The 24,641-nt window shown below is 32.1% G+C and overlaps 2 protein-coding genes across 2 annotated transcripts; both read right to left on the bottom strand.

Annotated features, from left to right (window-relative positions):
• Positions 1-79: 79 nt before the first annotated feature.
• LOC100241605 (vesicle-associated membrane protein 714) lies at positions 80-9,973 on the bottom strand. The gene is made up of 4 exons (XM_002273925.4): positions 9,542-9,973; positions 3,284-3,474; positions 2,925-3,088; positions 80-538 (listed from the first exon to the last, which is right to left on the bottom strand). The coding sequence occupies exons 1-4, from the start codon at positions 9,756-9,758 to the stop codon at positions 448-450; spliced, it is 663 nt and encodes a 220-aa protein (XP_002273961.1). The 5' UTR covers positions 9,759-9,973; the 3' UTR covers positions 80-447.
• A 7,087-nt stretch (positions 9,974-17,060) lies between these two features.
• Positions 17,061-18,485, bottom strand: LOC100263868 (transcription factor SRM1). The gene is made up of 2 exons (XM_002273225.4): positions 18,035-18,485; positions 17,061-17,467 (listed from the first exon to the last, which is right to left on the bottom strand). The coding sequence occupies exons 1-2, from the start codon at positions 18,415-18,417 to the stop codon at positions 17,176-17,178; spliced, it is 675 nt and encodes a 224-aa protein (XP_002273261.1). The 5' UTR covers positions 18,418-18,485; the 3' UTR covers positions 17,061-17,175.
• Between the last annotated feature and the right edge of the window lie 6,156 nt (positions 18,486-24,641).

The raw sequence follows: 24,641 nt of genomic DNA, 5'->3' as shown, positions 1-24,641 counted from the left end.
AACAGATAATATTTAATCAGACCAGAGAGTCAAATAAGGCAGATGATGTTACAGAATGACCAAAAGCACAATTATGAGCTTTGACAATAAATGGTAGAATATTATAAAAATCCAGGCATTTACAGAGAACAAAGATGATCCACTAACAATGCAACAGAAATTATTGGTGTTCCAGGGTAAAAAAGAAAAAAAGAACAGAAAAAAGAAAAGAAAAAGGAAAGCTCACAAATGGAAGGTGCATTAATTGTGACAAAAAACCGATAGACCTATTTCCAGAACTTGCAAAGATAAATATGCTATATATTTCCATACACATTACATATTCATTGACAACGCAAAAAATCTGAATGATGAGACAGATTGGCTCTTCTCCCCAACATAAATACTTCTTCAGAAAGCCATCTATTCCATACCTTCAAGGAACTTCAGTATACCTAAATCCGCAAGTTAAGATCTGCAGGAAGGAAGAGTGATGCCTCCACAACAAGCGGCAATTATAATGTACAGCAGCACAACAATCAAGCATGTCAACAAGGCCCTGCCATGAAAGGGAAGAAAAGCTCAGGCCTCTAGGAATGAAATATGGATGGTCTTTGGCATTTTACTAAAAACTTCAAGCATCTTCGAGTAGCAAGCGATTCCAAAACTAATAGATTTTAAAAGCATATAGCTGATGAAGAAAGAAAATCCATCATCACTACAGAATGTCATTGTTACGTGAAAAAAAATAATGGACAGATGTCACAAGTTAATATCCATTTTCATTTACAGGATGTAACAGTATCAAAATTCTATTTGTGGATAAGCAGAGGACAGGTAAACTAGGTGTTTCTTGCTCTTAAGACACAAAATAAGCCAGCTTTACCAAAGAATTTATTGAATTTTATATTTCAAACTAACGGCAACAGCTTTTAGCATGTCTAATCATATGCAAACCCAACCTAAAAAGAGCAGCAAAATGAAAACAGATATACTGATATTTGTTGATTGGCAGAACAAAACTCAAGGTCAGCAATAGTTTAGCTTAGTGGCTGACCGAGTGACAATACAAATGGCCGGTTTCTCATCTTCATGAACCACAAATCAGGATCTGGCACTAGTTTTTCTTATAAATACTTCATATTAAAGAAAAAAAAATATCATGAAACTATAGAAATAATTTTCAGGAGGGGAGGGAGCAAATGTTGGGAAAAAGTATAATGCATAGGAAAAACCAGAAATTTTATATATGATTTGGGAAATATTTGCAATTTTAGAATATTTGTGAAACATGAATGATTGATCAATATGCGATCACTTCAAACTACATATATTTAATAAAGGGATTAAGTTACAATCTAGGACTACTTTCAGAAAATCAATAAATTTTATTAATGGCCTAGACAAAAACCCTCTGATCCAGCCTGGTATTATGGATCAGATAACTGGTTTCTAGGCCAGACGTTGAGGATGACACTGTGTTGAAAGCTAAGGACCTCTTGCATGATGCAAGACTGGGAAGTACTGAAGGAAGACACTTTATGCATCTCCACATCAAGAGGCTCTGTTGTTACAAAAAAAAAAAAATCAAGAAAAAGCAACTGCATGTGCTTATGGAGGAACATATAAAATTGTAATAGTAATCATGCTGTTGTGTTTGATTGAAGAATTAGTTGGTGTTTGTTTTTTTTACTTAATTCTAAATAGAACTTTAATGCTTAATAGTGTGTAATTATTAGGTAGTTTTTTTTTTAATATTTTATTTCTATTAAAAATTAAAAAGTAAAAAAAACCGACATGTCACTTTTTCCATTTAGAAAAAGCCAAATATTTTGGTTTTTTCTATTCAGCAAAAAGTTTATAATAAATCGTGAAAAAGTAGAAAAACAAACAACCTAAAGTCTGAAAGCAAATTGCTTCCAGCAAAAAGTTGAAAAAAACAAACGCCCTCTTAGTTTGAGATGAATAATCAAGTTGAGAGAAATGGGGTATCTGATAAAATATCAGGTGGTGGTGGTGGTGGTGGTGGTGGTGGTGGTGGGTGGGTGGGTGGGTGGGTGGGTGAGCAGGTGGTGATTTGGTAGTATCTATGTAATGCAAATAGTTTCATGTAAGGTCACAATATTAATAAAGATGATAGGATTGGAGAAAGCTCAAACTGGCACCACAAGGGTAGTGATGATGCCTAATTGAGGCAGTAGTAGCAATGATGCCATAGGGTGAAGGTTATAATTATGTCAGTGGTGAGAATACTTTGGTGATAAATATGATGGCAGTCCCACCCCAATGAGTTGGTGTTAATATGATGACCATAATGTCTTTTTCAATAATTCCATTCTTAAAACTAGAACTAAAACAACCCAATCAAGATACTTTTTCACATGAATTATTTCCTCTATCTCAAGGAATAGAAAGAAATTGTTCCACTATTGTGTGATAGATGTCTATATTAAATCTTCGAACAGCCCATGATGATAACTATAAACATAAGGAATGGCTAAAATCCACACCCACTGCTGTTCATATTTTTTGCATGTGTAGCCTCTAGTGCTATTTAGGGATGGTTCACCCATCATTTTGATGAATTTACGCAGACTCTTTCATCAGTTAATCTTACAACAACCTTTCTGTTACTTAGTCACTATCATCACATGGAAGAACATTCACATTTTCCAAGCATAACTGTCACTCCTACTTTTATTTAAAGATAAGCCTAATTAGTTGAGATTCATTTGGCTATACAATAGAATTTGGTGACAAGCCGGTTTTGGCATACTTTTGATGGGTGCAAAGCATGTGATTTGCCAGGTCTCTAATTATAATATCATTGGATTCAGTATCCCAGTTCAATGAAACATGCTTTAAGATATTTAGAAATCTCCATGAAAAGTGAAAACAACTTTCATAAACTTAGTGATAGGAGGCAGTAGAAAGGAGGAACTCACAAGAGCTTGGCATTTTTCATCCAAAGAGCTCGGCGCAAGCGCTTAGACTGCTTCTTGAAGTGAAAAGAACTGTCTTGCATTGTTGCAGTTTTGTCAACAAGAAGTTCAATCCTATCACCTCTCTCCAGTATCTTCTCAATGTTTTCTACCATGATGGTGCGTATCTGAATGTCAATTTTTAGTTGTCGTCAGCACAACATCATGGCCATAAAAATATTAAGTATTAACAAAAAGAAAAAGAACAAACTTCAAGATAATGTAACAAGTGAGAAATGTACACAAGTGTTGCATTAGGTCATCTCCTGCACATATACACATAAATCATGCACAAACCCCCACAATGACAAAATGATACTTGCCTCACCAACTTCACCTCTGACACGATTGAGAGTATCTGCACTAGGATTACTAGAGAAGAATTCCATTTGCTGATGTAAAACCCTTGAAAATTCATCATTCATTGCATATGCAGGAGCATAGTGGGCCACTTTCCCATAGTTCTTCATGAACCTCATCTGAATATCTTCAAGGTATGAAAATGGGATCCGCCCTGGATTAAAATGCCAAGCATTAGACATGCATCTTAAAATCAGAAAGGGTAAAAAACAGAGAGAAAAACATGTACGAGTATGGAAAGCAATAAAAAATATTCAAAGACCTGAATAGATGCACATAGTTGTAGAAACAACAGTACAGGAATTAGGAGTCAAGAAATTGCATGAAGGCATGGCATGACAAGTCAGAAAGTACAAATACCCCTTCAAAATAAGAAAATACATAAATAAAAAGGCCCTTGAGCCTTAATTCAAGTGGTAAGGGGTTGGGATAGGGTTGTGAGCCATTCCAAACCACAAAAAAGGCGGAGGAGGTGGGAGTTACACATCAAAATAAATAAGTACAAATGTTATGCTCTATTAGTTCAAGAGACAAAGGTACTGAGAGAAAAACACACTTAAATGGCATTAAGGAAGGCAATCCCTAAGCACATCCAAAAAAAAAAAAAAAAAAGTAAGGGTTTCATTTTTTTTTTTTTTTTTCATCAGAAACAAATATTTCATTTCCATAAAATTAGTACAAAGAAGGATGTGAAATCCTTCTAACCAAAAGCAATCAAAATCGTTTATTCTAGAAAACAAAGATAATAGCACAACTAAAATTGGTTACAGTAGCAAAATCAATACCCAGGTAGAAAGATCCATCCGAAAAGGTGTAGTTCAAGATATCTGCCTCTACATGCCTTTATTAATGTTCCCTTTCAAGAAACCTTCATGTAAGGCCATCAATACCATATGTAGGGGAGAAGCCCCACCTTAGATACCCTTCCACAACCAAAACCCTAGCAGCTATATCAGCTATAAAGATGGGTTAAAATTCCCTTGTGTTTTTCATATATTCTAGCTTGAATGGCAATTATATCTCTAAACTAGCTCACTCTTTTCCCAATTGTGATGTTTGGGATGTTACTTAGACTATAATGGTAGAATCCCCATGGATGTAAAGAGAGGAATCCAGCTAGCTCTCAAACTCCTGGTTTCAATTTCATTTTCTATTCAAAGCTGGATTCTTTATATATAGGTATAGATTGGTATTTATAAATTAGTAAAAGAAGAAAATACACCAAAGTATACAAGACAAATACAAGGGGCACCTAAAGCAATACCTCAAAAGAAAAAGGCACAAAAAAAACCCTAACACTCAACAAGACCCCACCACTCTACCAAATCAAAGGCATTGAGCCTTCACTTAAGTGCAAGCTAACCCAAGCTAAAAGATTACAAAGGAATGAGAGTTTCATCAATTGGTCATTCTGTTCTTTAAAAAATAGAAGCTAGGTTCTACATGTATATAAAAAAACATGTGCAAGAAGGACAAGCTATCCTTCACAAAAGAGACATACAGAATAAGAGAAAATGCTGCCAAAAAGTGTACCCTAACACAACAGATAGAAAAAATAAAATAAAAATCAATTAAAAAAAAAAAGTAAAGCAAGACCGGGAGGAGGAAGGGAGAGAGAGGGAGGGAGGGGAAGGGGGAGCAACCCTTAAATGAGGCATAAAATCCCCTATGAAGTCCTCTAGTTTAGTGCCTCCCTCCCTAGCCAAACAATCTGCTAAAAGGTTTGCTGAGCAAGGTATCTCAAAAAGGAGTAACCACACCAGAACACATATTAAAAATTCTACAAAGCAATGAGTGCAATTTCCAAGGCCCTCTTTGCCCAGGAAAGAGCTGCAGTAGCATCACCATCCACAACAAATCATACAGCCCAAAGAAACAGCCTGGACCAGGCCTTTAAACAGCATCTCTGCATTTGTAACCAGACTCTATCCAGTATGCTTGCAGAAAAGCTCTAACCATTACTCCCCCATGGTCATTGATACCCATTGGGCCCAGATAATCAAGGAACAAACATCAATGTTAAACAGGCACCCTATTGGGGAAGATGGATCCCACTATGCATCTCCAGAATCCTCCTCCTCATCAGCAGGCTGATCTCTAGTCCAAAATGACCGAGCTCAGTGCACTGAGAACTTCAAGGATATTGATACCCATAGGCGTCCATCTGCCCTCAACATATCTAGCCAGATCATCCAAAATGGACTGCGTTGCTCACACCCCAAAGGACCCTGCTCCTAGCATTGCTTTCAACTTTCATAACTAGATTCTAGAATCCAGTAAATTAATTTGAAATAAACTATGTCAAATTTAAATCATCTTGTATAATCCTATTGAGGATATTTTCAAATATAAGATAATTTTATCTTCCTTCAAAAAGGTAAAGCTTTCAATAATTATCCCCTAAAATATCATATTTGACTTGCTTCTAAGAAGAAATAAACATAAACCCCATTATCCCCTGAATGGGAAGCTACTTGATCTCATGCCTATGACTCATGTTTCTTAAATGGACTAACAACATAGTTTTGGAAGGCACACCTAAGGTGCAAAGGTATCCTAAGGCCTAGGTGCAAGGTGCAATCCAAAGGCAAACACTTGGGCAAAGTGAGGCGTAACCTAGGGTGCATGTTAACTATACAACATAATGTAAAATTGGATATGCATGCATTTAGTTCACACTCACATATCACTAAATATAATCCAAAACTTAATTTAAACATAAAAGAAATAAAAACCAAAAGAATATTTCTAAGTGTTTAAAAGAATTATCCAACAGAAAACTAATGCATATACAAAATTTTAATACATAGATAGATATTTCAAGAATAAGAGTATAAAAGGAAAAAACAATAAAAAAATAAAAAATCAATGAGGCACTCCCCTTGAACAAGAGCCATGATATGACAGTTGAGACGAAGCAGCCAGGGAGTAATTGCCCCTTGAATTTACTCTAATAACTATGACTACTGTTGCAGCTATTGCCCAAAAAGAAAAGCTAAAAAAATTGTTTTGTGTCTTTTCAGTCTTCTCATCTGGTTCAAACAATATATTTTTCTTCACTTAAGATCTCAATTCATAAAATCCTGTGTAATTCAAACCTTTCCAAAGCCAATAAGCTGTCAAAACAAAACACCGTATATTGTCTTTTAAGTGATCCACTAATACATCCTGTGCTCCTAGGTTACACCATGTTAGGGGTTTCTTAATTTAGCTTTGATTTACCAATTAAAGATAAATAAATAAATAAAATGCCATATATTGTGTTTTTTTTTAGAGCAAATTGGCTAGAAAGATACAAATTTGATAAAAGACATGATTGAGGTAGCAACCCAAGAGGATTAATGCAAGTTCAGGGTCAATTCATGCCTAACCCAACAGTTGAATAGGCCACTTACAACCCAACCCAACACAACTTCACCTCTAGTTCAAGGTTTTCAACTCAAGCTCTAATTAGGCTCAATAAGAAGGCTGTTCAAATTATATTAAATAAATTACCTTATTTAGTTAGACATTGCATGCTTATTTTTTTAATGCCTTTATCTGAATGCTGATTGACCAAATATTTTCTCATAACAAGATACCAATTTAGCAACTTTCAAGATCAAAAAATGAAAAAGAAAATCTACCTTTCAATATATTGATTGATCAAACATTATTTAAATAATAAGGTACCAATTTTAGCAACTTTCACAATTAGAATAGCAAAAACAAAATTTCAAAGACCCTAATCCATTTGGTCCACAGGTCCACTCGCTCTTTCAGCAGAAAGTCTTTGGAGGTTATGCATAGTGTAAACCTCCTTGATTGAGTAAACCCTTACATCAAGTCACCTAATCTAAATTTTGATGGACTCTCTTTAGATCATACACAATATATTGAGATTGGGGATGTATTTAGAGACCATAGGGTGATGTGGTTAAGGACTTCCCAAGTTTGCCAAAGAGGGATTGATTGTGGAGGCCAAGATCCTTGCTTTATGTGATGGCATAACCCTTGTGAATTTGATGGATTGACAATATTTTAGTTGAGGGAGACTTAGTAATAGTGATATATTGGGCTACTCAAGATAAGAGAGGCTCATGAATTTGATTCTTAGGTGATCAAAGCAATTGACTTGACTAAAGCTTTGAGACGCCTTATTTCTAAGATTCCTGAAGCAACCAGTCACCCTGAAGCAACCAGTCACAGTGCACATGGTTTGGCCAACTGAAGGATCTAGCTTAATGTCTTTTGTGAGGGATTCTTGTGTTTCCTCCTTTTTGGTTGTGCCTTTTGGCTCCTGTTGTATTGTCCTATACACTTTCATCCACTATTTCGATTGACACTTTCTATATAACATTCACACTTTATTTGCCTATCAAAAATGGAGTACATAGGAAGTGTATAGCGAAAAAGTATATCTACCAATGATCTATGAGCAGGTATGAGTCACAATTTGACATGGACACAATATTTCATACATAGAAACTCCCTAAGGTATTCCTCCCTCCCCCCCCCCCCCCCCCGAGAATGTACACTTGGGATATGTGTTCTTCAGCATTTCTTTAAGCTTACACTCTGACCCGAGTTAATGGAGCACATGGAATCTTGTGTGACTCAGCAAGGACCTTTCCTGACAATTGCTGTTCAACCGTCTTTTACAGAATTCAGTCTGTTGAAAGAGAGTTTGGTTACCTGTCAAACTGAAGAGGTGTTTGTGGAACACAAAAAGCCCTTTGCCAAAACCTTAGACCAACATGGCATGCCTAAGTAGCTTGAAGAAAAAAAGGCAGTCATGGTTAAATCATGACTCACAAGAAGTCTTGGCCAACCGCTTTCATGACCCATCTTAAAGGCTTGAAATGATTGCTTAACTGCCACATCCTCTTCTTGGAATACCAAAAACTCAAGGTAAAATGTATATAAATAGCTTGGGAAACCATGCATAGTTTAGTTGGAAGCTCACTCATCTCATGCCACCAAAACAAGGGAGACAACTTGGTTCTTTCAATCCAATCCTACAAAAGCTTGACCTGATCTGACCTGAACCCAGGGATTGGTTTGGTTTATTGGGCTTGAATGTAAGCCCTTTGATGCAATTTTAGGAGTAAAGTTTTCAATAATTTTATCATAATTTATAATTATGATGAGTTGTTTTAACTTCAAGAAACTAAATTAATGCTTTTAGAAATTAAGCAGAACCTGATCCAAACCAATGAGACTTCATTCCAACTAGTTTCTGGTTCGGCTTATTTTACATTCTATGTAATCTCATTTTTTAAAATGACTCCAGTTGGTTTCTAGGTGGACAGAACTCTGAACCAACAGCAACCTCCCTTAAACCTCATGGTACACATGGAAATAGGCTTATATATAAAAAATTTTGAAGAATGTTTGTAACTGATAATTTCTAGAACCAATTATGATGGAAACTAGGTTTACATAAAGAGTGATTAAGAAATCAGTCTAATAAGAGGCCAACCTGCTTGAGCCAAAAAAATCTACCATAGTGACAAATTGATCATTTCAGTTTCAGGGGAAAAAATATCTATCCAACAAAAATTTGAAATAAATCTGTGATGGAATAGAAAACCCACATTATTCCCTCATGAACATCCATATTGTTCCTATATAGAGTTTTGGACCTGCCAATTGATTCTCCAGTCAACTGTAGGAGTAAGTAGAACAGGGAAAAAGGAAAGCAAATAAGTTCCAAACCCAAAGAGTAAACACTGAAAGACGGTTTCACAGATAAGAAATTGTCATCGAGAAGGACTTCCATCTCTAATGATCACAAAACACAGTAAAAAGGTTTCACAGATAAACGAATCCTCGTTGCACTAGCAAGAAAAGTCATGATTCTGAGACCCAAAAAAGCAAGACTCAATCTTCTTCCGCATTTCAAAGTTCAACAGTTTTGCGTTTATTATAATTCAAACCTCGACCAATCTCTTGATCAGACCGAAGTACTTGAGGAAAGGAAAACACTTCCATCACCGCCAAACTTCGCGAACAGAAAAGCAAACAAGTAAACAATAAGATCAACAGGGAAATGAAGAAGAAAGCATCAGATTCGTTTTAATTACGCGTTAAACCCTAGCCACCAAACAGAGCCACAATCACCAAAAATCAACACACAAAACCCTAGCTCCCGGGCCAGATCAACCAAAAAACCGAACAAAACAAAAATTATAATAAAACCAAAAATTAAAAAATAAAACGAAGAAGCGATGACTACAGACTTCCGAAGGTGTCGTTGGCCATGCAAAGGAACGCGAGTCCATCGGCTCTGAGTATGTGAAATATGTAGCGATCCTGCGAGAAACAGAGCCTGGAATCGGCCTCGGCAGGCAGCTTCTCAAGAATCCGGCGAGCGACGGCGCCAGTGTTGCCGGAGACGGCGCTGAACTCAGAAAGCACCACGGTCCCTCTGGCCACCAGCGCATAGACAATCGCCATCTGTTCAAGAGTGGAATCAGCGTGTGCCTATCATATAGAAGATGGGCAGTGGTTGTTGTGAAGGTAAAGCCGGCGGAGCCACCGGCAAGTCCACGGCCGTTCGGGTTTGAGTTTGTTGGGACTTAGAATTGGGTATCACATGTAAGGGGCTGTTTGGGAACTCCGTAATCTTCTACAGTAAAGCACACACAGGTGGCAGTATAAAAATGTTTCTTGCTTTAATCAAACAAATAAGACTTAATTTATATTTATGATTTGGAAATAACAACTAGCAAATTTACGGCCCCCTTTGGTCCTTTTTTCTTGAAACTTGTTTATAAAATTTATTTTCTAAATTAAAAAAATAAAATAAAATAAAAAACACTTTTTTTATATATATTTTTAAAAATAAGATGTTGGACGAATTATTTTATAAAGAAAAAAAAATCAAAACCCTTTTGATAATAAAATTTTTGTTGATTTTATGAAAAATTTGTAAATTTAATTTATATAATATTAATTAAATTTATTTCAAATTTTATTCAAAATTGAAAAAAATAGTTTTACAATTATAAATAAATTAAAAAATAAATACTTTTTATTAAAATATGAATTCCACTATTATAATAAAATCATAAATTATATTTTTATTAAACCAATGATATTAGTATATATCATAAAATTTGGATATTAACATCTTTACAAAGATGTAATTAATTTTTTTAATAAAATAAATAATAATAATTTTAAAATAATAATGATTAATAAATTTATTTAAATATGTAAAAAAAAAAAGTCACATTTTTAGAAATTTAGTACTCAATCATACTTAAATTATTTTAAACTAATGAAAAAAATTCAGAAAAATATAATTATGTGCAAAGGAAAAACACTACAATTATGACTCATTCTAAACTAGTTTTGATCTATTATTTTATGATATTTTTTAATTCTAAATTATTTTTAAAATTTACAGAAATTTTAACAAATCTAACACATTAAGTTTATTTGAAATTCATTTTTTTTAAATAAATAAATGGATAATTTTTTATTTTCATTAAAACAAATTAACAAAATAAAAATGCTCATTTAAACTTTACAAATAAATAATGCGCCAAATGGGTTTATCTTCCTTTTTTTTTTTATAGCTTTTTTTATTTTTTATTTTTATTTTTTGAAAAAATAAAGCATTATGTATGTCCATATACAACCCATTTAATAATTAGGTCTTCCTATTTAATAAAAATTTGTACTACCATATTGGGCTTAAATGAAGCCCAAAGGTGAAGATTAGTGAGTGGGCCTTGGCCCACTGGGTGATGGGAACTTGAATCCTTCCTTGTATTCTCCCCACACAAACCTTCAGAGTAGTCTTAGGCCCAATTGCTTAATTGTGGGCCTGTGGCCTCTGTGGCCTCTTGTAAATTCCATTTTATAAGATCTGAGCTTCAAACAAGCTTCTTAATCCAATGAGATTTCTTACTAGATTTTTTAGGCAGATTTTATTATTTGATATCTTACACCTAAAAATTTTTATCATTCAAGTATTAAAAATGCTAGAAACAGTTCCTATAATCACGGTTAAACACACATTTAGAGTAGAAACACTAGTAAACATATTTTAAAAGTGTGTTTGGTTATGATTTTAGATAATGTTTCTAATCTTTATAATACTTAAATGATAAAATTTTTCAAATATCAGAAATGTTAGAAACATTTCTTAAAATCATTGTCAAACACACTCTTAATTTCCAATAAACTTGTTTAATGTCATTTAGAGTACGTTTGGTAGTAATTTTACAAATTGTTTTTAACCTTTGTATACTTGAAAAATAAAATTTTTGAAGTGTTAAAAATACTAAAAGTGTTTTTTAGAATCACTACCAAACGGGCTCTTAAGATATAACACCTCTAATACTCATCACCCACGACTATAAATAGAGAGCCCCTTGTTTCTAATTTATTCATCATGTTTTCTCGGTTCTTTCTTCATTTAATCACTTATCTTTCAAGTCTAATCAAACATTCTTTTTGACATTGATACCAATTAAACATTCTTTTCATTGATCAAACTAGTCAAGCACTCATTTGACCAAAGTATCGAACGAAGTACAAATCATTCAATGATATGTTGTTTTTTTATGATTTTGAGTACTATTATCATAAAAAAAAAAGTTATTATTGTCTCTTATGAAACAATCATCTTTACATTCGCAACACCTAAATAAGGTAAGATTTATCTTAAAAATATAGAATCAAATTCTAGTATCAATCAACTTATGTTCTTTTATTCTATTTTTAGTATTTTATTATTAAAAAACAAACAAAGTTGTCCTATTTATTTGGATAACAAAATACCCTTTTAGAAATGTTTATTTTAAATTAGAGTGTTGCTAGTATTTCTAATCCTTGAATGATAAAATTTTTCAAGTATAAGAAAAGTTAGAAACACTTTCTAAAATCACTGTCAAACGTACTCTTAGCTTCCAATAAACTTATTTAATGTCATTTAGAGTGCGTTTAGTAGTAATTTTACAAATTGTTTTTACACTTTGTAATACTTGAAAAATAAAAATTTTGAAGTGTTAAAAATACTAAAAGAGTTTTTTAGAATCACTACCAGACGGACTCTTAAGATATAACACCTCTAATAATCATCATCCATGACTATAAATAGAGAGCCCCTTGTTTCTAATTTATTCATCATGTTTTCTCTATTCCTTCTCCATTTGATCACTTATCTTTCAAGTCTAATCAAACATTCTTTTTGACGTTGATACCGATTAAACATTCTTTTCATTGATCAAACTAGTCAAGTATTCATTTGATCAAAGTATCAAACAACGTACAAAAGTAATTTGTTGTTTTTTATGATTTTGAGTACTATTATCATAAAAAAAAGTGATTATCGTCTCTTATGAAACAATCATCTTTACATTCGCAACACTTAAATAAGGTAAGATTTATCTTAAAAATATAGAATCGAATTCTAGTATCAATCAACTTATGCTCTTTTATTCTATTTTTAGTATTTTATTATTAAAAAACAAACAAAGTTGTCCTATTTATCCGTTCCTTCTCCATTTAATCACTTATCTTTCAAGTGTAATCAAACATTCTTTTTGACGTTGATACCAATTAAACATTCTTTTCATTGATCAAACTAGTCAAGCATTCATTTGATCAAAGTATCGAACGAAGTACAAATCATTTAGTGATCCGTTGCTTTTTATGATTTTGAGTACTATAATCATTAAAAAAAAAAACGATTATTGTCTCTTATGAAACAATCATCTTTACATTTGCAACACCTAAATAAGGTAAGGTTTATCTTAAAAATATAGAATCAAATTCTAGTATCAATCAACTTATATTCTTTTATTCTATTTTTAGTATTTTATTATTAAAAAACAAACAAAGTTATCCTATTTATTTGGATAACAAAATACCCTTTTAGAAATGTTTATTTTAAATTAGAGTGCGCAATTTCATGAAGTATTTTTAGTCTTTTTAACATTTAAATTTTTTTATCTTTCAAAGTATTGCAAAGGTTAAAAAAAAAAACTTCATAAAATTATTGTCAAACACACTTGACAATAGTGGCACGTCGACATTTGGGCCAAGGTTTCATGGTTTATTATGTCGAATTATATGAGGTTGGTACGTTGAAATAAACATAGTTTTGTGCTTTTTATTTCATTAAATTCAAAGACATAACATTATATTTGATATCAAAATGATGATATTTGCGTTTAAAAGTTTTTGGCCAATTGCTTAATTGTGGGCCTGCGACGTCTTGTAAATTCCATTTTATAAGATCTAAGCTTCACACAAGCTTCTTAATCCAATGAGATTTCTTACTATATTTTTTAGGCAGATTTTTATTATTTGATATCTTACACCTAAAAATTTTCATCATTCAAGTATTAAAAATACTAGAAACACTTTCTATAATCACTGCAAAAGACACATTTAGAGTATGAACACTAGTAAACATATTCTTAAAATGTGTTTGATAGTGATTTTAGATAGTATTTCTAGTCTTTCTAATGCTTGAATGATAAAATTTTTCAAATATAAGAAATGTTAGAAACACTTTCTAAAATCACTGTCAAACATACTCTTAGTTTTCAATAAACTTATTTAATGTCATTTAGAATGCGTTTGGTAGTAATTTTACAAATTGTTTTTAAACTTTGTAATACTTGAAAAATAAAATTTTTGAAGTGTTAAAGATACTAAAAGTATTTTTTAGAATCACTGTCAAATGAGCTCTTAAAATATAACACCTCTAATACTCATCACCCACGACTATAAATGGAGAGCCCCTTGTTTCTAATTTATTCATCATGTTTTCTTTGTTCCTTCTGCATTTAATCACTTATCTTTTAAGTCTAATCAAACATTCTTTTTTTTTTTATGTTGATGTCAATTAAACATTCTTGTCATTGATCAAACTAGTTAAGTATTCATTTGATCAAAGTATCGAACAAAGTACAAATCATTAAGTGATTCGTTGCTTTTTACGATTTTGAGTACTATTATCATAAAATAGTGATTATCGTCTCTTATGAAACAATCATCTTTACATTCGCACCACCTAAATAAGGTAAGATTTATTTTTAAAATATAAAATCAAATTCTAGTATCAATCAACTTATGTTCTTTTATTCTATTTTTAGTATTTTATTACTAAAAAACAAACAAAGTTGTCCTATTTATTTGGACAATAAAATACTCCTTTAAAAAGGTTTTTTTTTAAATTAGAATGCGTTTGATAGCAATTTCATGAAGTGTTTTTAGTCTTTTTAACACTTCATTTTTTATTTTTTATTTTTATTTTTCAAGCATTAGAAAAGCTTAAAAAAGACTTCTTAAAATTACTGTCAAACGCAGATGATAATAGTGGCACACGACATTTGGGCCAAGGTTTCATGGTTTATTATGTTGAATTATATGCAATTTGTGCTTTATATTTCATTAAATTCAAAGAGATAACATTATATTTGATATCAAAATGATGGTATTTGTGTTTAAAAGTTTTTAAGAACATTTATCAAGACAATATTTTAATTTTTAATTTTTTTAGATTAATTTTAAAAAAATGATTTTACAAATATATACTAAACATAAAAAATTTAATTGTGGATTTTAAAAACGTTTTCCATAAATGGTGGGGAAAAATAAAAAGATGATTTCCAATAATTGTGGATTTTTGTGACGACTCCAAATTGACAAATTTCTCCCAGAGAATGGAAATAAAGGAGGGAAAAGTTATGATTAAAGTATGGGGCAAATGAGAAAGTAAAATATTCTTACAAGTTGCTTCCAAAAACAGTCCAAGCATGCTATTTATTTATTCCTGCCTTTTGCTATTTGACATACATTCATAGTACCTTGGGGCTTGGGCTAATCTCCCCAACTTTTCCACCTCGTCAGATGACAAAGATTTTTTCTTTCTTTCCTTATTTATTTATTTATTTATTAAATTTAAATTCCCAAATTGGACCATTAATTCATGTAATTCCTGAAAAATAAAAATCTCAAAAACAACTTTTTATTTTTTATTTTTTGTTTTTAGGACAAAAAGATATTAAAACAATTTTGGTTGTTAGTTGTTATCAAAACACATTTTTGAGAATTATTAGGAAAATTTTGCTTTTTTAAAAAACATATTTTTATTTATTTTATAAAAGTATTTTTAAAATTAGCAGTATAAAAACGAAAAAAGATTAAAAATAAACATTACGTTCAAAATTATTTTCTAAAAATATTTAAAAGCTATTTTAAATTCTCTAATAAATTTATATTCTAAAACTATTTTTGGAAAATTAATTTAAAAAATAATGGAGTGATTATTTTAATTTAGAAAAAAATCCAAAAAAAAATTAATTTTATAAGTAAGTAAATCTTTTGATATGGATAAGATGATGTCATGTCCAAGATGCAGTAGTAGATTTTCCTTTTTGACAATCAAATAACAAAAGAAAGGGTGGTTAAACTTATCCTTCCAACAATTAACATAATAAATAATAGCATCCATAATCTCCTACCGATCCAAGTCATCTCCAAATTCATGTCACAATAATTAAAAGGAGAGATTATGAGTCTATGACCTTGTGCGTTCCCTATATGCTATATCCAACTTCAACGCACCATCTTCAATTATGCTTTTCATTCTTTTTTCATCTATTATTTTACCCTTTTTGGCACATGTATTGCACCCAAAGATGTGGTCGTGGTGCACTAAAAAGTGTACCGTTGATTATTATTATTATTAATTTTTTGAAAAAAAATTAGTTGAGGAGGATTTATATTTGAACTGAAGTCAAATTCATTTGTTGTATGCAATAATGTAATGTCGCTCTTCAAATATTATAAAAGGTTTTATCCATTTTTGTTGGATATTAATTGATTTTCAATCAAGATGATGTCAATGAATAAAAAGGATGATCTTTTGATGCTTAATTTCTAGTTTGATTTACAATAAATATATTTTAAAAATTAATTTGACTACAATCTATTAACAATAAATTATTTTATTCAAGTTTACAAAATATATTTATAGAGAGAGAAAAGCGGGGAAAGAGATTCAAATCAATTGATCCAATAATCAACTTTATATATCTATATATATATATATATATATATATATATATATATATATATATATATAGAGAGAGAGAGAGAGAGAGAGAGGAAGGGGGGAGGGGAGAGAGTCAAATCAATCGGTTTTCGAATTTCACATACACCCCTAATCTAGTCAAAACAAATCCAAATCGATTTCAAAATGATATACACCCCTAATCAAGTCAAACCAATTGCTCCAAATTGATTTTCAAAATGCAACAAGGAATTGATCCAATAATCAACTTTATTGGCTTTTCCATTTTCACATGCACCCCTAATCTAGTCTTCAAAATGCAACAAGGAAACTCACTAAAAATCCCCATGACTTAAAAATTTTAAATTAATTTATAGCTTAATAGAAAAAACCCATCCAAACCCAACTAAAGTGGATTGGGTTGGGTTTACTTTTTCTCCCCCAAGGCTAGCTTATACCTTATTTGTCTCATTTGAGGCAAATCAGCTTTAAGGGAATGAGAAACAACAAAAAGGGGGAAAAAAAGAAAAAAGAAAAGGAAAATCAAGAAAGCACATAAAAGTTGCAATTGAGATAACAGTGGATAAGCAGGAGGCTATAATATTCTTTGAATTAGTCTCCAAAAACGGCCAAAACATGCTATTCTCTTTGACACACTCACACCTAAAGCAAAGCAGACCACACACAACTTTACACTTTCCACATATTCCACTTCAATCTAGTCAGTCAACAGTAGTTATATTCTACAAATAGGATAGAGTTACAAGATTTTCGACATATACAAATTATAAAGCATATATAAGTTATAGCCTTTTTTTTTTTTTTTTCTTTTTTTTACATGGAAAATCCAAAACTTGGGGGTCCTTCTTCATAGTAGGGGATTTGAGATGCAAGAGATTCTCCCACCCAGGTCTGGGTATTAGAGTGAGGCAGGGAGTTGGAGGTATCCACAGTAGTGATGTCATGGATGCTTGATCTTTTCTTATCTTTTTTGCCGGAGGTTAGCCGCATGAAGTACTTTTGGGCATGGCTGGCTACTTGGGTGGGTGTTCTCGACACCACCGCATTTCTTGATATGCTCCGCCAATCCCCCTTTCCGTACCTTTGTAGCCCGATCAGGAACAACCTGTTATGATGATTAGGAATTTAGGAGACGTAAACATATCGAATTTTTCATGGTTTTTTTTATTTACTTTTTAATAATTTTATGACAATATGAAATTTGTACGGATAGGATCAGACATCTGCGTCATTTGATCGACACGTGGGCGTCTATCTCAGCCCTCCTTTTTCTAATTCTGTCTGCTACCACCGCCACCGTGTGTGCCAGCGAAGGCGTGGCTCGACGGTTGGTGGCGGTGTGCCCCACCTGCACCGCAACCCAATCATCCCCTTTGGCCCCACCACGTCTACCCGAAAATTTCCGCCTATGTCCTAAAATACCCTTATTTCCTGCCTCCCATTTACGATTTTAACATGCGCCCTTCACCAAGGGTGCGAATGGGGGAGGTGCGAATTTCAGCTAGTGTAAGTCGAAAGCAAGCGTCTCTAATTCTTGATTAAGCAAATTGAAGTTGAAAATCACGATTTTGAATTTTTCAAAGCGTTTTCGTGAAACACTTTGCTTTCATTTTCAGAAACGAAAGCAAAAGGAAAGGGGGAAAAAAAATGGAAAGCAGGAAAATTTCCTAACCGGTGTTCTTCCTCTGTCCAGGGCACGCCCTTTTTCCGCTCCGACTCGCTCTGCCTAGGCCTCGGTGAAAACGAAACCTGACCCGCACGTGAGTCGGAGGCCCAGGGGGAGCCGCAGGACTCGTCCTCGTACAGCGGCAACTCCACTCGGCCGGAGTCGATCTCCGCCACGTCGTGAACCAAGTCCTCGTAGTGGCGGCGGACCTCAGAGGATGACTTGCCGGGGACTTGAGCAGCGATTTTGTCCCAGCGGTCGGGGGTTTCCTCAGGGATGACGACCAGAGCTCGCTCGAAGAGCTTGTCCTGGTGGCGAGACCAAGAGGAGGAGGAAGAAGGAGAGGGCGATTGATTGACCATCATCATCCAGGAATCGTTTGGAAACATCGTCAGTCTTGTTGCGCTCGGTTTTCGTGTGATCGCGTGATTGTGTGCTGGTCTTATGTGGGATGTGTATTTATACAATACAATAATAACAAATTTTTTTTTATTTATTTAAAAAAAGGTAAAATAAAATAAAATAAAATAAAAGACTAAAATTTATAGATATAGAGTGAGAGAGGTGTTTTGGATTAGATTACGTGATGTTTTGAGGAAACGGGCCTGGATTTAAACACGTTGTGCTATTTTAAGCTTCTTGTTGAAAGTGAGTGCGGTCCACGTGTGTTTACCCTTTTGGCCATTTAATTTTTTATTTATTTTTATTTTTATTTATTTTTAAGATTATTAATTTGCTTATTCTTCTCTCCTCTGTGATTTGTGTTATTAAAAATAAAAATAAAAATTGGAATATTATTATTATTTTATTCAGAGATACAAATTTTGCTTTGAAAGTATAACTTATGAATTAATTAATTAAAATGTGAGATGGTGTATTATGAGCGACTGCTAATCTCTTTTTGATTTTAGTACCAAATATCATTGGAAGTCAGGAAGCCCCTTTCTTGGAAAGTTTGTCAGTTTTAAGAAGTTGGATGCCAAGTCTGCCCATATCTCAAATAAAACAATCATCATTTACATTGAGGATATTACCAAAACGTTTTACAAATTATACTCACTAGCTTATTTCAACATATATATATATATATATATATATTGTTTTTCGGGTTGAAAACAATTTTAAAAAATAGTTTTTGAAAACTATTATTTTATATTTTGTAAAACAAAAATTTGTTTGATAACTTAAAATTATTTTTAATCTGCTTTTAATATTTTTAAATATGTTTTAAAAATATTTTTTATGTTTAGAGTTTTATTTTTAATTATTATATATGTTTTTAAACCAACTTTCAAAAAACAAGTAAAAATAATTAAAAATTATTCTACGAAAACACCATGTTTTCTATTCTCATATTTTTCAATTTTTTTGTTCTGGTAATAGAAAATTATTTTCTAAAATTGTTATGGTAATAGAATAAATTCATGAATTTTGAATTTCAAATTGCCCATTACTAGGCCTTGGTTAATTGAAATTTAGAAAAATTGATTTAAAATAATGTCATCCTTTATGTGTTTTTCCTTTTAGTCCAAGTTTTTTCTTCTTTCTTCACAACATATGCTTCATGTTACTTGGGAGGAACAACCATTCATGCATAGAACTTGTCAAAGCTCTTTCAAGGGTTGCACCTTGAACCTATGGTAGCAGTCCAGTTGTTGTGGTAGATTGCCAATCACTATCCTATTGCACCAAGATGTAACCTTTAGGAGTTAGAATGTACTTCACTACCCAATTGCACCAATGAATAACATCATCTAGGGAGTGCTAATCTACTTGAAGTACAATGCTTAGGCATGACTTAGCTGACAACTTGATAAGTTTTTCGTTTTTTTTAAATTTCTATATTAATCCTTATACATTCATTGTTATGGGTATTATATGTATATTGAATTCAAATATTACAAACTTAAGTTTTTAAAAAAATTGGTAGTTTAACGTAATGCTAGAGTTTGATTAGTAATTTACATGTTTGTTTCTCTATTTACATGTTTGTAAGTTTAAAAGGACTATTTATATTTGTCTCTTTCTCTTGTCTCTTTATGTCTCTTCATGTATGAGATGCCTATTGAACCTAAATTAGTTCAACACTCGTCTCTTTGCTCTTTATTATTTTTCCAATAATATTAAGGTAGAGCAAAATGGAGGCATCTCTAGTTTACACCCATCTTGACACTTTGAAAATTGATCCCTTCAATGGGACCTTTTCAAAAGGTGGTAAAGAAAGGTCTTCATTATAGTGGATGTTGTGAACTTGAGGTATATTTTGATTGGCCCAAACCAAATTATGGATTTGAAATATTGACTGCATGAGACAATGAAAATAAGCAAATGAGGCATGCAATTTTGAGCACTCTTTTGAATGAGTTATTTGATGTATATTATTTATTTATTTTTAATTGTTGATGATATTTGACACAATGAATAAGAAGTATATTCTAGAAGATACAGGACCCATAAATATGTTATAGGAAATCTTAGAAAATTCTGAGGTTATGTTTGGTTCTTAAAAAGTATTAAGAAAAAAAAATACTAGGGAAAACAATTTTCTTATGTTTGGTTGTGCTATGGAAAATATGAAAGAAAATCAAATATAATAAAAATTAATTAGAAAATATGCATTTTCAAATTATTTCATCTTTATATTGAAAAATTAAAATGAGTGAAACAAGTTTGAAGTAATATATAAAAATAATTCATTGTTTTTAAATCTATTTTTTGTTTTTCTTCACGTTTTCTTTTCCTCTACTTTTCTTTTCTATTTTCTTTCCCTTGCATTTTCTTCTAGATTTCTTGGGAACCAAACATAGCCCAAATGATTGGATAGAGATGTTTCATCTTAAATCCATGATTATCACATGTCAATAAGTGGCCTAGATAATGAAGACATAAAATTTCTTGAATCGTTTGCAATTGAGCATTTGATAGAAACCTCTCTAGATTCTTAGAAGGATTACAAAAGTAATAAGGAACATAAAAAAGATAAAAATTTCCTAGGAAGATGTCATTCATGTTTGGATTGAGGAATTGAACTACACTAGGGATAAGGCTAGGAAAGCTAAGTTATTGTCCAAAGCAAATTTGGTGGAAGAAAAATCTAAATCAAACAAGAACAACTAATTCAATTTTTTTTTAGATCTAAGACCAATTCAACAAACAAGGTCTAGATTCCATAATAAAAAGGAAAGGAATATGTTTGTGGCAAGCTTAGACACCATGTTGTTTAGTGTTGCCATTGGAAAAGAACTAAGAGGTCCAATCCTTAAGCTAATATGGTAAAGATAGAGGTAATAGCTATTATAGTCTCCACTAAGGTGAACATGGTCACTAGTATAAAAGATTAGGTGGTAGACTTTGGGGCTACTAGGCACATTTATGGTAATAAAAGTGTATTCACTTCCTACACTACTGTAAAGAAAGATGATGAATAAGCGTTCATGGTGATTCTAAACCTTCTATAATTAGCAAATGAAAAGTTCTCTTGAAGATGAACTCAAACAAATTTCTTGCCCTAAGTGATGTCCTTCACATGCCAAATATTTGTTACAGTTGGTGTTAATTTATCTACTTAGGAAAGGCAAAGAGGATGATCTTGATTGAGTTAGACAACGTTTATTAACAAAAAATGATGCAATTTTTTTTTTTGGTAGAGTTATTATTATCAAGGTTTGTATATGTTGAACATTTATGAGATTGTTAACAATAGTGCTTCCACTTCATTAATTCATGTTATATGCAACATGATAGATGAGAACATATGAATTATTCATATATCAAGAAAATGGTAGATATTGGCTTGATTCTTAAACTATCTTTAGAAAACTATAGAAAATGTGAATCATGTAAGGAATATAAAACTACAAAGAAAACCTATAAAATTGTAAATAGAAAATCAGAGCTACTATGTTTAATTCATAGTGACTTAAGAGATTTTAAAAATATAATGACTAGGGATGGTAAAAGATTCTGCATAACTTTATAGATGAACACTCAAGATCTATAGGTTATATCTTTTGAGAAATAAAGATGAAGCAAAAGATGTTTTCATGAAATCTAAAACCGAAGTAGAAAAACAACCAAGTAAGAAAATCAAGAAACTTATAACTGATATGGGAAGAGAATATGAGTTCAAAGCCTTTTATGAACATCTGAGATTGTTCACGAGATTACTTCACCTTGCTCCCCAAAATCTAATAGAGTAGCAAAAAGGAAGAATATGACCCTAAAAGACATGATGAATGCTATGTTGGTATGTTTTTAGGAGCACCCTTAGACTTCTAGGGAGAAGCTCTCCTTTGCACATGTCATATTCAAAATAAGGTACCTTACAAGAAAACAAGTAAAACACCGTATGAGTTATAGAAGGGTCATACAACCCATCATAACATATCTTATAGTTGTCTCACAAAGGACCTTATTCCTCAACCTAAGAAATGAAAACTATGTTTAAAATTTTTTGATACAATGTTCATAGGATATGATGAAAATAATGCAACATATAGATTTTTGGTTATTAAATCAAACAATAACCTAGTGAAAGTAAACACTATAATGAAAACAGAGAATATTGATTTCTTTGAGACTATCTTCCTATGAAACCTAATGACAAACACCAAACTTAGAAAACCATTAAAAACGAGTCTAACAAACCTCTTGAAATTGAACTAAGAAGAAGTAAAAAAGATATGAAAGAAACAAACATTAAAGATGATTTCTATACTTTTCTAATAGAAGGACCCTAGGACTTATAAAGAAGCAGTATCTTTTCCAATTGCTCCCTTCAAGAAAGAAGTCATAAACAATGAATTAGAATCAATCTTATCTAACCACGCTTGGGATGTAGTGGATATTCAAGAAGATGTTAAAGCCAGATAGGTCTATGGAAAAATACAACATAGGTTTAGTCACCAAATGGTATAAATAAAGGAAACATGAAGACTAATTCAATACTTTCATCCCTATAATGAGGATATCTTCTCTATTAGAGTCTAGTTGGCTCTAAATGTCATTCATAACTTGATAATACACTAGATATTGTCAAGCCTGCATTACTGAATGGGGAATTGGAAGAAGAAATTTGTATGGACTAACAAGAGGGTTATGTGATTCCTAGAGTGGAGTAAAAGGTGTGTAGGCTAGTTAAATCTCTATATGGGTTAAAACAAGTACCTAAACAATGACACAACAAGTTTGATCATGTGTTACTAACTAATGAGTTTTTCATTAATAATTTTGATAAGTGTATTTACAACAAACTTGAGAAAAATGCATGTATTATCGGTTGTTTATATATAGATGACATGGTAGTATTTGAAGCTAGCTCAAGGGTCATTTATAAGACTAAGAAATTCCTAGGATCTAATTTTGACATGAAAAACCTAGAAGAAACAGAGGTGATTCTAAGGATCAAAATAATTACAACACTCAACTAGGTTTAAACTTTCTTAAGAACATTATATTGAGAAAATCATGAAGAAGTTTGAACATTGTGACTATAAGCCTGTGTTAATCCTTATGATCCATGTTGGGAATCCTTAGATTACACTATTCTCAGCTTTGGAACATCAAGGTGCATGCGAAAACTTCCTAGGGACCTCTAGATCTAACAAGTGGAAGCATAAAACTTGTAGAAATTTAGATTTATGGTTTAAGGTGCTTTATCTTAGATCTAGATGTTCCCAAATCAAATTTTGTTAGTGAAGATGTATCATATGCATGGTAGATCTTGCAAACCAAGAACTTTCCATCCGATGACTCTCTGTTTGAATCTTGATATACTTTACAATGAGATTTTTTGATATACCAAAAGCTAACTTTTGAGTTTGAAAGGAGCCAAAAAACATCAATGCTCCTACACGAGCATGGTTATTGATATCAGTTTAACTCAGGTTCTTACATTAGGAATTCAAATATAAGAAACAATTTTCATAACTTATTCTTGATGAAAATATTATACATTTATGTATAATATAAATTTTTTTAAAATATTTTTCATCTTTTTAATTATTTCTTTGAACATTCTATAAAAAATACGTAAAATTACTTCAAATTGATTCCACAAAAAATTCATTTTCAGTCTAATTATCAAAAGATGCATCTCCGAATATGTCATAATTTCTTATTTCAACTTTTAAATGCCATATCAAAACAAAACAAATGGACTCGATGTGGGATTAAGTCCAGCTCCATGTTACATTAGATCTAATAAAAAAGGCGATAAACCGACCACATATAGAATTTAGAGGCCTACACACGTCGTGATCCAAGTAAATTTTGTCATATGAGTAGATTCCCCGCTACCACCGGATTCCCCCATGGAATCTCAAAATTTGAAGAAGAGGCGGCTCAAAAACTAAATCTTATGTCGGCACACAGAAAAAGGGGGTGATATCCCATATCTGATATGATCCACGTTTTCTTTGATATTATAATTTATATATAGTAAATTTTAATGTTTGTTACCAGTCGCTAATTATTTTTTTATATTTTTATATACTATTGACTGACTCTCTTCCGGAAAGTGGAAAGTGGGTTGAAGTTATCCAGTTTGGGGATATTATTTTAATGAAATATTGGATTTGGGAGGGGGGAGGGCCCACCGGAGTAGTCGGCCCAA

This window comes from Vitis vinifera, chromosome 6, assembly GCF_030704535.1.
Source record: "Vitis vinifera cultivar Pinot Noir 40024 chromosome 6, ASM3070453v1".
Classification (NCBI taxonomy): Eukaryota; Viridiplantae; Streptophyta; class Magnoliopsida; order Vitales; family Vitaceae; genus Vitis; species Vitis vinifera.
This window is presented reverse-complemented; position numbering and strand designations above follow the sequence as displayed.